General features: G+C 36.8%; 1 protein-coding gene across 2 annotated transcripts in view; it reads right to left on the bottom strand.

Annotated features, from left to right (window-relative positions):
* The window catches only part of LOC122577775, a 58,519-nt gene that overhangs the window by 9,335 nt on the left and 33,615 nt on the right, over positions 1–15,569 (bottom strand). Inside the window, exon 3 of one of the 2 annotated variants that reach the window (XM_043749338.1) lies at positions 12,350–12,373. The exons of the other annotated variant lie outside the window; for it this stretch is intronic. Within the exon in view, the coding sequence (XP_043605273.1) occupies positions 12,365–12,373 (9 nt within the window). The 3' untranslated portion in view covers positions 12,350–12,364. Of the gene's footprint in view, positions 1–12,349; positions 12,374–15,569 lie in introns of those variants that run through there. 2 annotated transcript variants of the gene reach the window in all.

Below are 15,569 nucleotides of genomic sequence, written 5' to 3'. Positions count from 1 at the left end.
CGCCGCCTCCTCCTCCGCCTCCCCCTCCACATGCTAGCTCCAGGACATCGCCCAGTACTTCTGACAATTTTCCCGGCACCTTGACGAAGGTGTCCAATACCACTTGCCAAGAATAAAAGACGTCGGGGTCCTCCGGGACCCCTCTTCGTCTTCTTCCCCGCGCTTTCTTCTTCTTCTTCTCGCGTGTTCGCTTCGATAAAGGTCACGGTAATTCCACTTGCGACGACGGCCGCTCGGCCCTCGCGTGTTCGCCGCGGTCTCGAGGCGAAGAAACAATCCGCTTTCGTGCCAGAGATCGATCAGGTTAGGTACAACCAAGCGACAGTCGACGTTCAACCTGGACTAACGTGAACGTAAGGTCACCGCGGCGATAAAATGCAGACCTTGTTTGTCCGTGTGTTTTGCGTTTACTGTTTCATCGTCGAAATTTGCCCGAGCGGATAGCGTATCGTGACATTTGCCAGGAAGCAAATGTCATGATATCGCGACAGAGGATCGTTTGCTTGGTCTTCGACGCAAACAGGACGCGAGGGATATCTCGAGAGAATCGACGAGTTGCTAGGCTTTCGAATATTAAATGGACGCCTTTAATGGCATCGTTCGAGATCTCTTGGGAAAAGCGGCATCGAAATTCTCGCCTGGATCATTCTACTAGGCTGTCTGACGAGTTTAAGGACTAGAAGGACTCTCGTTGGTAGAGCTGTCGGATGCATTCGATACGATTTCGTGGAATAAACGATTTTATCCCGGGACGAGAAGAAAATACCGCCAATGAAGGGACTCTGTTCAAACGAAAGTCGAAGTTCCATTCGGATTTCCATCTGCCTTGAGCTTGAACGCGGCGGAGACAGAGCAATGGGTTCTATGAAGTCGAAACAACTTTGCGCGATCCTATTCTTCGATGCATTTAGCAGGGAGATTTAGCGAGAATTTTCCTAACGATTTTTCTCTGACCAGCCACGCTGTTATTTTACGGAACGAAGCGCCGTGGAACGTGACGTATCGAATCGCAAGCCTAGAATTTTCATCGACTTCCTTCACGAGATTAAACGTGAGATTAATTTGGCTGATGAAAGAATGTCCGAAAAACAACCGAATACAGACGTGCGTGAATTTTTCTTTTATATAAAAATTGATCGCGTTGTAACTTTCTCTTTGTTGGATAATATCGACAAATTTTTCGATTATTGTTAACTATGTATTTCGACTAAACTATACTGAGATCTTGGAATCTTTCAATTTCGATATTCGAAAATTCGAGAATACTTAACTTTCGATACACTCATCGATGATATTAACTCATTAGTGGAAAGTGTTCTGTTAATACAAACATTCCGTCTTTAATTTCTTTCAGTTAATTCAAGCTATTGAATTGCTTTTTTTAATGTCTTGCTTGTGGAACTCTTGCCTCTAGATGAACAAGTTTAAGTATTTATAATAATACGATGAAACTATTTCGTCCTCAGTTATAGAAATTCTTAACAAATTTGGGTTTCGAATAGAAAATTTTTTTCTACCTCGACACGGAGTATTGTCAAATTTGGTTTATTCGCCGTCCCCCTCGCCCCAAAAAGAAGAAAGTAAAGAAAAGAAGAGATAACGCGCCGCTACAAAACAACGATTGCCATCGATCTATCCGACGTTTGCTAAGTTGAGAAATTAAGATTGGTTTCGCTAAACACGAGGGTCGAGGGGTGAAATTGCGATTCGGAAAGTTGGCGACGTCAGCCTTCGGTTTTTATTAGTCTCAGTGACAAACTTTGAAGGACACCGATGGCAGAAGGATTCATCTCACCGAGATGAAAACAAGGACATAGCCTCGTGTTGTATTTGAAACGAAGATCGAGCGTTCGCCTATAAATGCTCGCTCGAATGCTTTTGTGCATCCAGCGAAAACTTGCAAGCAAAATGTCTTAGTTAGCTTAACGAACGAGACACGTGTAAATGTTCTGCAACTTCTGTATCCATTTTCACATCGATTTCAAATTTTATCGACTACAATCGTGACTGTAATGTCTCATTACAGTGCCAATGGTATTTCCAAGTGCGTGTGTGTGTATATATTATGTAACACACATATAGTAAAGATCAGTCATAGTGTAGTAGGTCGTAAAATTCGTTTTGGCGTCAGTTACGATCCTATCAAATCAGAAATGTATAGTGTCAAATCAGAGATTAATTAACTTTCATATCGAACATTGTTTTTGTGAGATTATTGACCAAAAAAATGTTATATTAGACTGTACACCCTGTATATACTGTATGTGCATGTATATATAAAAGTACATATTCTATGTCTAAGGTGTCCAAATAATTTCGTGAACCACTGTACGTTCGAAAGTGAAGGATGATCCAGAAGAAGAGGAACATTCGTTCGTTTCAATTTTTTCTCCATATGACTCTTCCTCTTTCTCTCTGTTTGTTCAAGTTTCGTAGCAGTAGCTTTTTAATGAAAGGATAACAGTGTCCTTTGATGCGTCCAGGTTAAACTTAAAGCGGATGAATTTGCAAGAAAACCTGGAGAAACGAGGGTCGAGATGACGATACTTTAAAGTTGGCCAAGTTTAAACAGGCTTGAAGATACACTTTCCATGCAACCTTGCATCTTCCCAACGAGCAAGTTGCAAACAAAATTCCTTAATTACTTAAGCGAACCTGCCATTGAATCGCTGTAGAGTCACCAAGGACGCAGCTGATAACTTACTACGTTTTTCTTTGCCTATTGATATCGATTCGTCAGGCTAAACCGTTCTAGTCGAGTTCTATACACTGGAGGAATGTAGATTTTTTTTTGTAGATTTTATAAATTTTTCGAATAATCGACAGAAGAACGAATATCTTCGTTGATACTCCAAACGAAAGCTGAACGTAGAGTAAAGGCGATTCTTTTCCGAGTAGTCGAAATCAATGATTTTTCCGTGCAGCGAGTGATTTTTCAAAAAGAAAATAATCTTTTTACGGGAAATCTTTTTAAGTTTCTTTAATGTAAGAAGCATATAAACTGATGTATAAATTTGTGTAATTTTTATTTCCAATACTTTCCTTCTATATTTTATATAAGGTGATAATTCTATAATTTACGAGTTCATTTAATTTTTATCGTATCTTCGGTATAAAAAAAGGTGAGATATTTTAACGAGAAATTGTACACTGTTATTCTTTAATTGCAAGACTTGAAATAAAATTTCAGCTATCCGTTGATGTTCAACTAAACTGTCTAATATTTCCGTAATTCCAGCCATTAATATCAATGAAATCTGCAAAATTTCTAGCAATTTTCTTTTATACCAGTTACAACACGTTATATTGTGCTTGCACTTTATTGGATTTACCAGTTTTATACTCATTAATTTCGTTATTCGCATCATCATACATTACATGATATAAGGCGCTGCACGTTAAATTTTAGATGAAATTTGCAACTTATAAGCGGCTCAAGAATGGAGAATGTAAGGAACAGTACGTAACCTCAGGAGATAGGGAACTTTCGAGAAAAAATTCATTCGTCGACAGCTTCAAAGACTACACCTGCGTCGAAAGCTATTTGCAAAATTAATCAAGCAAATTCTACTTTGAGTTTAAGTTTGAGCACTTGATCCTTTCTGAAGGAAACGATGTATGAAATTAACGCTCAAGTATAATAGTTCCCTTCGTTTCTTCTAAAATATTCTACGGGAAGATATTACCAATCGATAATTTGTCAAATATACAAGGTGTCCTTTTAGTTCCTTCGATGAATAATAGTAGCATGATTCACAAATATAAATACGAAAGATATTTTACGTGATATTTATATCCACCGATTAACTGTAACAGTTTTCTTTCGAAATTGATATGGAAATATTTCATAGCGAAAGCTGGATTTATTACGAAAATTATTTCAACAGAAGGAATACGATACGATAATCTATCGCTATCGCTATAATCGATCACTGTAACGTAAGAAAAATAAAAAATACAAAAAATTCATCGTTATGCTTATAGTCAAATTAGTATTTCTCTCCCATTTTCACTGATAATTTCTGCTTATTAGCAGAAACGAAAGACACTGTGTATGTCGTGGCGAGTAGAACGAAAAGGATTAATTGATCGGCGAAACAGAAATGGAAGTATCAAAGACGGAAAGAGAAATGTCAAACAACGCTGAATTGTTTTCCTGCTGGAGAGTCAGAGTAAAAAATGGCGAGGCCGATCACACCACCTGGTCACAATCGATATTTACTCTCAATTGTTGCTTCTGTTCTACTGACTTTCCTAGCGAAGTCATCATCACGCACCTGTATCTGCATGTTCCTTAATAACTATCGATAATTTCGTGGACAGTCAATGTTCCAGGTTGGCAAACGTCCCAATGGAAGAAGCAATTGTTCCAGAGCAAAAAGAAACCTGATAAGGGTGATCGATCGCGCGTGACACCACTGGAACGTAGGAAGAAAATAATTCACGATTAATCGATTAATTATGTGGCTCAATCATTCCTGTACAATTGACAAGGCTGCTTTTCTTTACAACAGAGGATACAATAAATTTATATATTGAAGAGCACTGACGTTTTTGATGATAGATAGGCCACAGAAAACCACCCAAACAATTCTATTTGATGTTCGATCCAAATAAAAATTTCGACAAATATGATTGCTACATATGAGTATGTCGCACGAGTATATAACGTAACTTACAATTAATCAAATTTGTTAATCGAGGAATTCACCACTCGTATTGTCAATCATTTGTGCATAGTAATTTCTTTATTCAGTTACGTTATTCTGTTCTCGTTTCGTTTTTCTTGTCTTCGAAATTCTTGACTATAGAAGTTTCTGGTAGAAGAAGGATCCGGTTAACAGGTTAAATAGCCTAATAATTCACAATGCTACACCATTTGTTTCTCATTCCATCAAAGGATACGATAAATATATATCGAACGATAGGGAGAGACTTTTAGAGCATAGATAGAACGAAAAAACTACGATGAATTTGGAATAAAACCATGAGAACAATCCCGTGGTAACAATTCTGTTTGATACTCGATCTAAGTTAGAATTTCGGTAGATTCGGTTGGAACGAAGCTCAATTCAGAATTTCATCGGCGCATCTCGCGTATACGTGTATATTTCGCGGACGAATGAACGCCGCGTTCCTCTGACCCGACTCTCTGCTGCCGAGCGGAAATCACAATTAATTCGACGCGTCGAGCGTAACTGAATAAAACGTCCTCACATTACATCGAACAACTATAACGTGTTATATAGAATTGAGCACAGTCACCGACCAGATTCACGAGGTTCAGTAACCCTCTGCTGATTCGACATCCTGCTGAAACGTTCAACCTTCTGTCCGCCCGGACACGTCTCCTTCTACTAAAACGCTTATCCGCGTATAAAACAGTTTCACGCACTTAAGGAAAAGCCATCACTGATGAAACGATACGCAGGAAATCGACAGTATCCGGAGACATTTTCGAAACATCCAACAAAGAGACGCAAATCCAATTCAGAATGTTCCGCGAATCCGATCAAAGCAGCTCGCGGCCACTTCGTCTGACCAAACGTCCAGCCGTACTACTTCGCGAGTTGCCTTCTTCGAATAAGATCGAGACACGTTGAAATCACGCGATCGAACGCCGACAAACCATAAACAACTATTGAGAAACAATTTACCGGGTCAGCTGGATTCGATATCAACCGGTGGAATAGCGACTGGATCTTCTTCTATCTGACGGAAAGCGTGTGTGTGTCCTCTCCTTCGTGCGCTTGATACGTGCGTCGCTCACCACGTACTATTTGTCTCTGTTTTCCGATATATCGCCACTCTAACCGTGTTCCAAGCGTGTTCTAAACGTTCTTTTATCGTGCGTAGTCGTAGTCTCGTCGTCTCGATTCTGCTGGCGTAGTGGCCTGGCTGCGACTAAACTACTCTCGACCGTGTATGCGCTCCCTACGCCAGGGTTCGTCTGCCACCAGAAAACGGCGATTCGTGGATCGTAGCCAGAGACAGAGGGTGGTGGTCGAATCCCGTTGGTAGGGTGAACGGAGTCGCTCATCGACAAGCAAGACGGAGAGGTATCTATTCCGTTTTTCCAACGATAGACGAAGACAAAGCTATCGGGTATGTACGAGTGTTCGCCATCAGTAACATTGTGTGCGTTCTCGCGTGTACGTGTAATGGGTGAACCGCGAGGTTAAACGAAGAAGGACAGAGAACGAGTATGCGTGCGTCGCAACAGGTTACTCTCCCCTTCGATACGCTCCTGGAATCCTCCTCGACCCTTTTTCCCTCTCTATCACCGCGCCTTTTCTTCGACCTTCTCTCCTCGTATTCTCGCTGTATCCTTGTTCCATCCTTCTCTTTCACCAGTTGCTATCGCTTCGCCGTTCCACCCCTTCGTCCAATCCCCTTCAAATTCCACCCTTAACGCCTCCTTCTCTTTTCATCCCTTGGCTTTCTTTCTTCCTCCTTTCAACCTCCCTTGTTCCGGATTACATATCCCCGCAAGTTGTTCTCTACGTTTTCGTCTATTTATTTATCTACCCCACGGTTTCTCTCACCCTTAGCCTACTTGCCTTTGTGCTCGTGCGTGTGCTTCGATCTCTCGACAACTGGAAATTTTAGTGTACACGGAACACCGGCAAGCTTGAAAGCATCAGCTTTAGCCGCGACATATGTCGAGTCATATAACGATTAATACGTTTGTTTAAACACGATCTATTATAGGAATATGAAGTAACCGAAATTCAATTTCTGAAAAATATTTTACAGCCTGGCCATCCAAGTAAACCAAATAATCCGCTCTTAGTTTACATTCACCGTCTAGCTGTATCTTGTTGAATTTTTGTTTACATCCTTCTCGTGTTAAATTTTGACGAAGACCAAGGTCGATCGTTAGAGCCTGATATAAAATCAGTCTGACTTTTTTAATTTGTTTCTTTAACTTCCCTCGATGACGAGGTGGAAGATACGTGGCGATCGAGAAATTTGACTTTCTGTTCATTGAATATCAAACATCATCGTCCTGGAATACGCGTATATCGATCCAACTATCGCTGGATAACGAACTTGACGAGAATTTGTATGGGCATTTATTACTCCACTGGCTGATGAACGTCTTTTCACGTAACCCAACCTCGTAACCCAATTTTCCAGTTGATCATTAAGCTTAATTCGCATCTGAATTTTCATACGAGCACCTCGACTTCCGTCGTCGAAGATTTCCCTTCGTAGTACTTCGCCTTTATGAATGTTTATTACGCTGTATAATCCGCTTAAGTCGAAACGTATACATAAGTGCGAAACGTCGGTGGTTTCTAAGATCAGTTTACGCGAATCACTGCGTAAGATCTGAGCGTAAGATCAATCCTTTAATGCCTTGTACTTGAAGCGTATACAGTTTATATATATATATATATGATATGATGATAAATATGATTTATATACAGGGTGGTTGGTAACTGGTGGTACAAGCGGAAAGGGGGTGATTCTCCGCGAAAAAAGAAGTCGAAAATATAGAATAAAAATTTTTCGTTTGAGGCTTTGTTTTCGAGAAAATCGACTTTGAATTTTCGCTCGGTACGCGAATGTATGAAACGAAAGAAACTTTTCGGACAACCTAATATATGTATATATACCTTGTACTTGAAATGTATACTGTTTATATATATATTGGGAGCATAATTAGAACGATGAAATTTTTTATTTTATTTCATGGAGAGTGGAAGATGTTTGGCACTGAAGAATTACGTTATATTATTTAAACTACTGGAATCTCTAAAGTACGAGATTTGTATGACAGGAATCAAAATGGACGATAAATATATGAAAAAAGGAAAAGGACTTCAGTCCATATATGTTATGAAAATTATTTATTATAAAATTTCTAAAAATTAGATTCTTAAAAATCTAGTATTATTAGAAAATTTCTAAAAATACGTCGTTGTAAATATAGAAGAATTCTGTGAAAAATTACTAATGGATCGTTCTGATAATTCCAGAGTTGGAAGAACTATCGATCGTCGATCTTGCCAAATTTATCATCGATTACTAAACATTCGCCTTGTCGAATGCTTCGCCCTGCTGAAAGTTTCATAATTTACCAAGCATTACAGCGCTCACAATGCACGTTTAATTACGTACGCTTATGTTCGTTCGTTTATCACCGACGCCGCGGTATTAATTATTACGAAAATAACGAAAGTTTATTTTCTCCTGTTGCGAGTGAACGAAATCATCTAATACATAAAGAAAAATTATTTTGAGGAAAAGAGATAAAACGATCTGTAAATATGTAACAGAAACGAACAACGAATGTCCCCGTCCAACGAATTTTTTACGAAATTTTTAAAGCGTATGGTGTTCTTAATTAGAGCTTTCGATTACCATCCATTCATTTTTTAAATCTCATTGTGCAACGCGAGAAAGATTCCAGCGCAACTATCAAACTCTATCAAATACAGTAAATAAATAAATAAATTTCACATCTCAATGTCGTCATAATTAACGTAATCATTGATATTTATTTTCCACAAGGAGTTCAAAGTATGCATTTTTTATATCTGATATGAGGAACGCGAGAAATTTTGGCGATAAATAAACAATAATTTCCTAAATCTCTTAGTCTTTAGACTAATAACAATAATAATAATAATAAGAATTTATTCTTTGTTATTTTATCACGCTATCAAAGAATTAGATTTAAATATCAATTAAGAGAATGGACAACTAACAAACGATATGGTTTCGACAAGTACAAAGGGACGATGCTTCACCGAAGCTAGATAATGAAACGAACGATGGAGCTTACGAGACGGTCTAACGAATTAATTATAATTAATCAGAGTTTATAGGGAATATTTCGAAAAATAACTTTATTTCAAAAATCAGCCCAAGTTTCCCTGGTAAACCAATTTTTCCTAATGAATATCACCGGTTCTGGGTGGCTTTGAGAAGCAATAACAGAGTGGCATATTGAATGTTTTAATACGAACAATGAACACACAAGCCCTTCTCGTGACTTTCAATCTTCGTGCCGCGGTACCAGGAAGAAAATTTCATTTTTCCAGCAAAGATTGATCCGAAGGTCAAGGGACTGAGTCAACCATCTTTTCCTACTCGAGCAAAGCAGCGCGTCAAGGTCGTGTCCTCTCTTCAGCTCGTTCTGGCTTCGTTTACAACAGAGGATAAAGTTATTAAACCTCGCGGGAAATTACAGAGGGAGGCCGCAATACCGGCGACTCGAAAATTTCTCCGCAGAAGTTATCACTAATTTCGCGAGCCACTTATCACTGGCAACGATGAGTTTAAACGATTTTTCAAGCAACATCACGGCAACCCGTAAAAGTAACGCAACTGTTCTCGAACGAGAACACTTCTGACGAAGCAGTCAAGAGTAAAGGAACGTAGATAGGTAGCTCGTCTGGTAATTTTATAATCGGCCCCCGCGCGTCCTTTTATCCGGAACTGTATCGCTCAAAACATTCTCGTTTTAATTACGAAGTTGGAAACAGTTGCGATAGAGTGATTAAGAGGTATCATGCAAAATCCTGCCACTCTGGAAATTCTTGACACGGGAATGATGTTTGTTGTAGCGGGGCAACTCTGATTTAGTAATTCTATAAGTTGGAAGTTTCTTTAACTTTCTATGTATTAAGTATATGCTTTCGGAGTGTTTAACTTTCTTTTAACTTGTCAGAATGGCAAATTGATTTTTAATCTTCTGCTCTTGTAATTATTGAAAGCATTCGAATGGCCTTTTGGCAAAATTGATTGGAATTTTGATTTCTACCGAGTCCAAGACACGATTATACTTATTTACTTTTTATTATACTACTTGTTAAATTAACTACATTTCTTGTAATATTAATTACAATCATAATCTGTTTCATAAGGGACTTGTGCTTCTTTCGAAAAGTTTAAAATATATAAATCTTTGCATGAACGTATGACATTGATTAAATATCTGTCTGGACCTACGGAATCCAACTGTGGGGAACAGCAAGTAATTCCAACATTGAAATACTTCAACGCTTCCAATCGAAAACGCTAAGATTCCTAATAAATACACCCTGGTATGTCACCAACGAAGTAATACATCGCGACCTCAAGATACCCATAGTCAAAGAAAAAATAACAAAATATAGCAATAGATATAGCAAAAGAGTGAACAAACATCGAAACCCCCTAATTACTAAATTACTTAATACGTCGCACCAGATCCGCAGGCTAAAAGAACACTACCCGTTAGACCTAAGCACAAGATTTAACTAGATATTTGTATTAAGTAATATTTACTTATTTATAATACTTATTTATAATTATACTTATCTATGATAAGCATTAACTTATTATAAATATTATAAAGAGAAAGTTACTGAAAATTCTCAATGCGAGAATTGATTGTAAATTACTAATAAATAAAAAAAAATTGATTAAATATATTTTTATTAGTTATTTTATGGCTCGCAATAAAGAACTTGAAACTACAGCTGGAAAATTCGACAAAAGATTCAATGTAATCCATTTTTTGCACAGCCAAAGTTTGTACTCCAATCTGGCGTATTATTAACATTGTCTTGTTAAAGTTTACGGTATTAACATGTTTTCAGTATTATGCGGAAACATAATGACCCTGTTGAAACGGTAGAAGAAGGTGTTACTTGAGAAACTCGAAAGAAATTACCATTGAATTTCTACGTTTTTAATCTTCCTACTGAAATTAACTTCCACGCGAAACACCGCTTGGAACGTTCCGCGTACTTCAACCGGTGACATAATCGGTACATGGAAACGAAAAATTTCAAACAACGAGATTCAACAAAGAAACAACTTTCTGTCACAATTACTCCTCGTATGAAGTGCAAATATTATTCGATCGCAGTCGAGTTTCCCTTACACGCACTTAACAGAAATGTACGGTTTAATTCTTCGCGAGTACGCTGTTCAATGAAAATCCACAGATCTGTTCGCGACAAATTAAACGCTCTAGCAAGAAGCCTGAAATTTTCTTTCCAATAAACGACAAGTTTTATTAAAGTCGGTAATTTATTTCTACTTCACTGGGAATCGATATTAAATTTATCGAAACGCGTGAACATCCAATAGCATTCATCGGAATAAAAATCCACGTGTATAAAAATCACAGAGTTAGCTTCCTTGCTGGAATTATAGTACGTCAATGGCAGGTTACAGCAGAGAAATCGTCCGTAACAAATACGCCACGTATCCGACCAATCTTTCCAGCGGACAACTTTTCAATCCTCCTTGAGACTCCACGAACTTGCTAAAATCACCGAGGTCCACCGAATGGAATTTCATTGCAACGACTCTGTTTCCCTGATTTCCACGATTGCGATCGAAAGACGAGGAATTTCTTCGATCGATTCTACGGCAAACAGAAAAAGAAAAATCCTGCTCTCAGTCGGAATCGTTTCGATTCGGTGCGCAATACAACGTATGCGCTTCACGTGTAACCTGTGCATGTTTACGCGAAGTATGCCGTGTCTCGATTCTTTCGCGCTCATTCCCAACTACGCTTTTGCATTATAGATCATCGTGTCTCGTCGTACTTACCCTGTTGTATGGAATTTTAAACGAGAAACTTCCGTCACCCGGCCCTGTCGTAATCTACATTTTCAACTTTTCATCGATCGATAGCGGAAGATGTGGAAGGGTAGAAAACGAAGAACGACAGAGAAGCAAAATAGACGGTTTCGGAATTGTCAATGTCTCTTATGCACGATTAGAGATCGGTATATATATATATTTCTAAGGAAATAATGGTTGCACAGTATTTTCTATTTTACATTATTTTGTCGAACTACGTATGATCCATTTTGTTCTATCAAGATAAAGATCACAATGTTCATCAGATTAGGTTTGCGTAAAGATGCGTCGTTGTAAAAGACGTGTCTGTAAAAGAAAGACGCTTTTCGGACAATCTAATATATTAGGTCGTGCGAAAAGTTTCTTTCGTTCTATAAGGAAATAATGGATGCACAACATCTTTCGTTTTACATTATTTTGTCGAATTACGTATGATCCATTCTGTTTTATCACGATAAAGATTACAACGTTTGATAGACAAGGTTTCATGTTTGTATAAAGATGCGTCGTTGTAAAAGACGTATCTGTAAAAGAAAGACACTTTTCGGACAACCTAATATATAAATAAATTTCGCCAGATACTGCGGCGACTGGTCCTACGTAAAAAATAAATATACAAGTAATAATAATAATAATAATAATAATAATAATAATAATAATAATGATAATAATTTAAAGCGAAATTTGCTTCAGTTCCCGGTGGATCGACTCGGTTCTTGATAGACGATCGTGCTGCATGCACGTGATATGTTGTTGTCCCTGGTCAGGTTCTTTACGTAAACTGGAAAATTTCATTACTTTTAGAAGAACGAACGATAGTCTTTAATCGATACTTGCCATTTTATTAAATAAATGTCGTTTTCTTGCGACAAGAATCCACCGATTTTGGTCGATGACTTTTTTTTTATAATAAATTATATATTGGCTTAATAATTTCTTTTTCCTGTATTTGTTTTCTTGGTGGAGGTAATTTAATTTTATTGGCTTCGTTCTTTTCTTTTTCCTGTCCTTTTCTTGCAGAATATAAAGATTCTTTCGTAATATGTATTTATGAAAGGAATCTACAAAAGGATACTTTTATCTGTTTCTTCAATCTCATTACACGCTAACAGCGTTTCCTTTTGTCGCAAACTTAGTTTAACTTTCGCGAACGTATATTTTCGCAGCAAATGAGAATCGATTTCTAATCTATATATATATATATATATATATATATATATATGTCGGAGATGAAAAAACATCGGGGCCTTTCTTTTGGAATTTTGGGAAGATTCCCAATACTTTAGTCTAGAATTTTTATCATAGCTGCACTTAAATAATAAAACTTAGAAGTAATTGTTTATGATTTAATCCGATTATGTTTGCCCGAGATTTATGACAGTAGGTTTGGGCTCGAAGTGACACATCTGGTCGCTAAACGTAGCCACGGTCACGGGATGGACGTTTTTACCTAACAGAAGTATGGGGTAGTTGTATAACTCTCCCTAAAAATATAGTTTCTTTTTTATTTGATAATTTACATTCACAATTTGTCCAATTTGGACATTTGGTGAATTTTTTTAGCTGTTTGATTATCGTGTGGGTGGCTACCCCCAGCGGGATACCATCTTCGTGTTTGTTAGATTATATCCTTCGTGAGATCTGCTGGGTGTTTTCTAAAAATATAGTTTACCCGAAGGGTACACAGAGGTACAGAGAAGAGTACATAAGTGCAGTTCCACTTGGATTGAGGGCAGTTTGTTAAGTTCTACTTGTACTGTGGACAAGTAAGTTGAGTTACACTTGAGTTGTGGACAAGTAAGTTCAGTTCGACTTGGACTTTGGAAGAAAACGCATTTGCTATCCCGTTGACCGTGGATTCGTTATTGAATCTAAGATCATTGTAATTAGCATCTCGAGTATCTAATCGCCACGGTTATTTGTCAAATTCTGTAATATTCATATTTGTACCATTAAATATCATCTATATTGTGTAACAACAATGGCTAATCCAAATGAAGATTCATTACACGCCCCTAACCCCAATGAGAACTAGACATATATATTTATATCAGTTATCCACGAGATTAGCTCTGTTTATCTTCGCTATCTTATTATATCGTTACTTCTTCCTTGTTCATCGTAAAAGTAGCTTGATTTCGTCCAACAATTTTTCTTTCATTTTCATTTATAGAATATAAGAATTGTTCATTTCTAAAAGATTTATGAGGAAACGCCTCTGTTTGTCTCTCTGATGCTGTGGTAATAAATGGTAAAAGAAAATCGGGAAAAAATGCGTTGAATGACCTGTGGTTACGACCACCAGAAAAGTAAATACGAACACGTGTCGTCCGGGAAACAAGTTCACTGTGCAATTCCTTTCCACTTCGCTTTCATTTCCACTGCTTCTTTTACTTCTCCGCATCGAAACGTTTCAGGCTACGATTTGCGTGCTTTGCTATCGGAACTTTTGTTGCGAGAAGCAACTAGTGGAGTTACAATAGCGCGAGAAGAAAGCCCAATACGTGTTTGAATAAGCAGATCATAAATGAAAAATGTTTTTTTCTACGAAAAGAACCGTACTACTGTTCCCACTGATTGTAAAATAAGGAACGTTTCACTAATTGTTAAATGAATTTCAGGATTATTTATGATATTATTTATGATATTATGATTTATGTGCTCTATTTTATTATTCATTTTTATAAAACGATAAATAACTTAAATAATCTTTTAAATAATATTCGGACATGTTTTCTATATCTATATTATGAAATTTCATAATATAATTATTCCTGATAATAATAATAAGGTAATTCAATTATTTCTATAAATAAAATTAAAAAGATAAATAAATTCTCGTTTAAATTATTTTTATTAGAGGAATTCTCATTCTATTTTATTTGCTTAATTAATAAAATATCGAAAAAAAATCAATTAAATTTGTTTTTTTTTCTTAGTCTAATTGATATGAAGCAACCATAGCGAAGACTATTCCTTTCTTTTCCAATCGGTAGTTATAATTTGTAAACAAATTATGAAGTAAAAATTAAGTTGCAGAAACTACATAAAAAACACATAAGTACATTTGCTGGTTTAATGATAAGGATCATTCAAGTTATAATACAAACAAGATATTTCATTCGGTATTTCGAATTATTCGTATATAAGCTATATATACGTGTATATATAACAATATATATATAGCTAGAATCTGGCTTATACAAGGTTTATTGCGTTGTTCTCTGCCGATTAAGAAAAAGCACCGGGTCCGATTAAAATGCAAATTCCAGTGAATCGAGGTTCCTTGGCGTAGCAAGGATCAAGTAATTTCTTATTAGTGGTAGCGCCAGGTTACGCGAAACATTAACCTGATTATGAAGTGAAATTCGTGGAATAAACCGCGCAATATAAAACCGTACATTCTGTCTTGATTATACGATTCACGCCTCCCAAATGATCATCTTCCAATTATGTTGCCCAATTATACACTCAACTATTTTTTAATAAACATATTTTTACGATATTAAGTTATTGATATTATCGGTATACAACAGTCCTATGCAATGTTAATTATTACGAGATAGACAGGGCGTCTCGATTAAATTGGAACATTTCATTTATCTTCAATACAAGACGACCTATGATGACCTATGGCATTATAGCCTTGAAACGACTATAGACATTGAAATATCGATGTTTCGATTACCCCTTTCAGACACATGTAAAATGCTCTTCAGCAACTTTATTTCTTTCTATACGTCGTAAAATTTTTACAACATCGTAGGTATCGAAATAGACCTTCTTGTCATTATTGTAACGTGTGTTGCAAATAAAATGTAAATAATATTTAATAAGATGTAACGCAAATAAGAAATACTTGTCTATTTTGAAATATCGTATCTCGAGTTTGTGCGATTTTTTCGTCGTTCACTTATAAAATTATCAATGCGAAGATTAGGAAAAAAAAAAGTAAAGAAATTGTATTTTTTCTACCT

Source organism: Bombus pyrosoma, linkage group LG2, assembly GCF_014825855.1.
Source record: "Bombus pyrosoma isolate SC7728 linkage group LG2, ASM1482585v1, whole genome shotgun sequence".
In the NCBI taxonomy this organism is placed as follows: Eukaryota; Metazoa; Arthropoda; class Insecta; order Hymenoptera; family Apidae; genus Bombus; species Bombus pyrosoma.
This window is presented reverse-complemented; position numbering and strand designations above follow the sequence as displayed.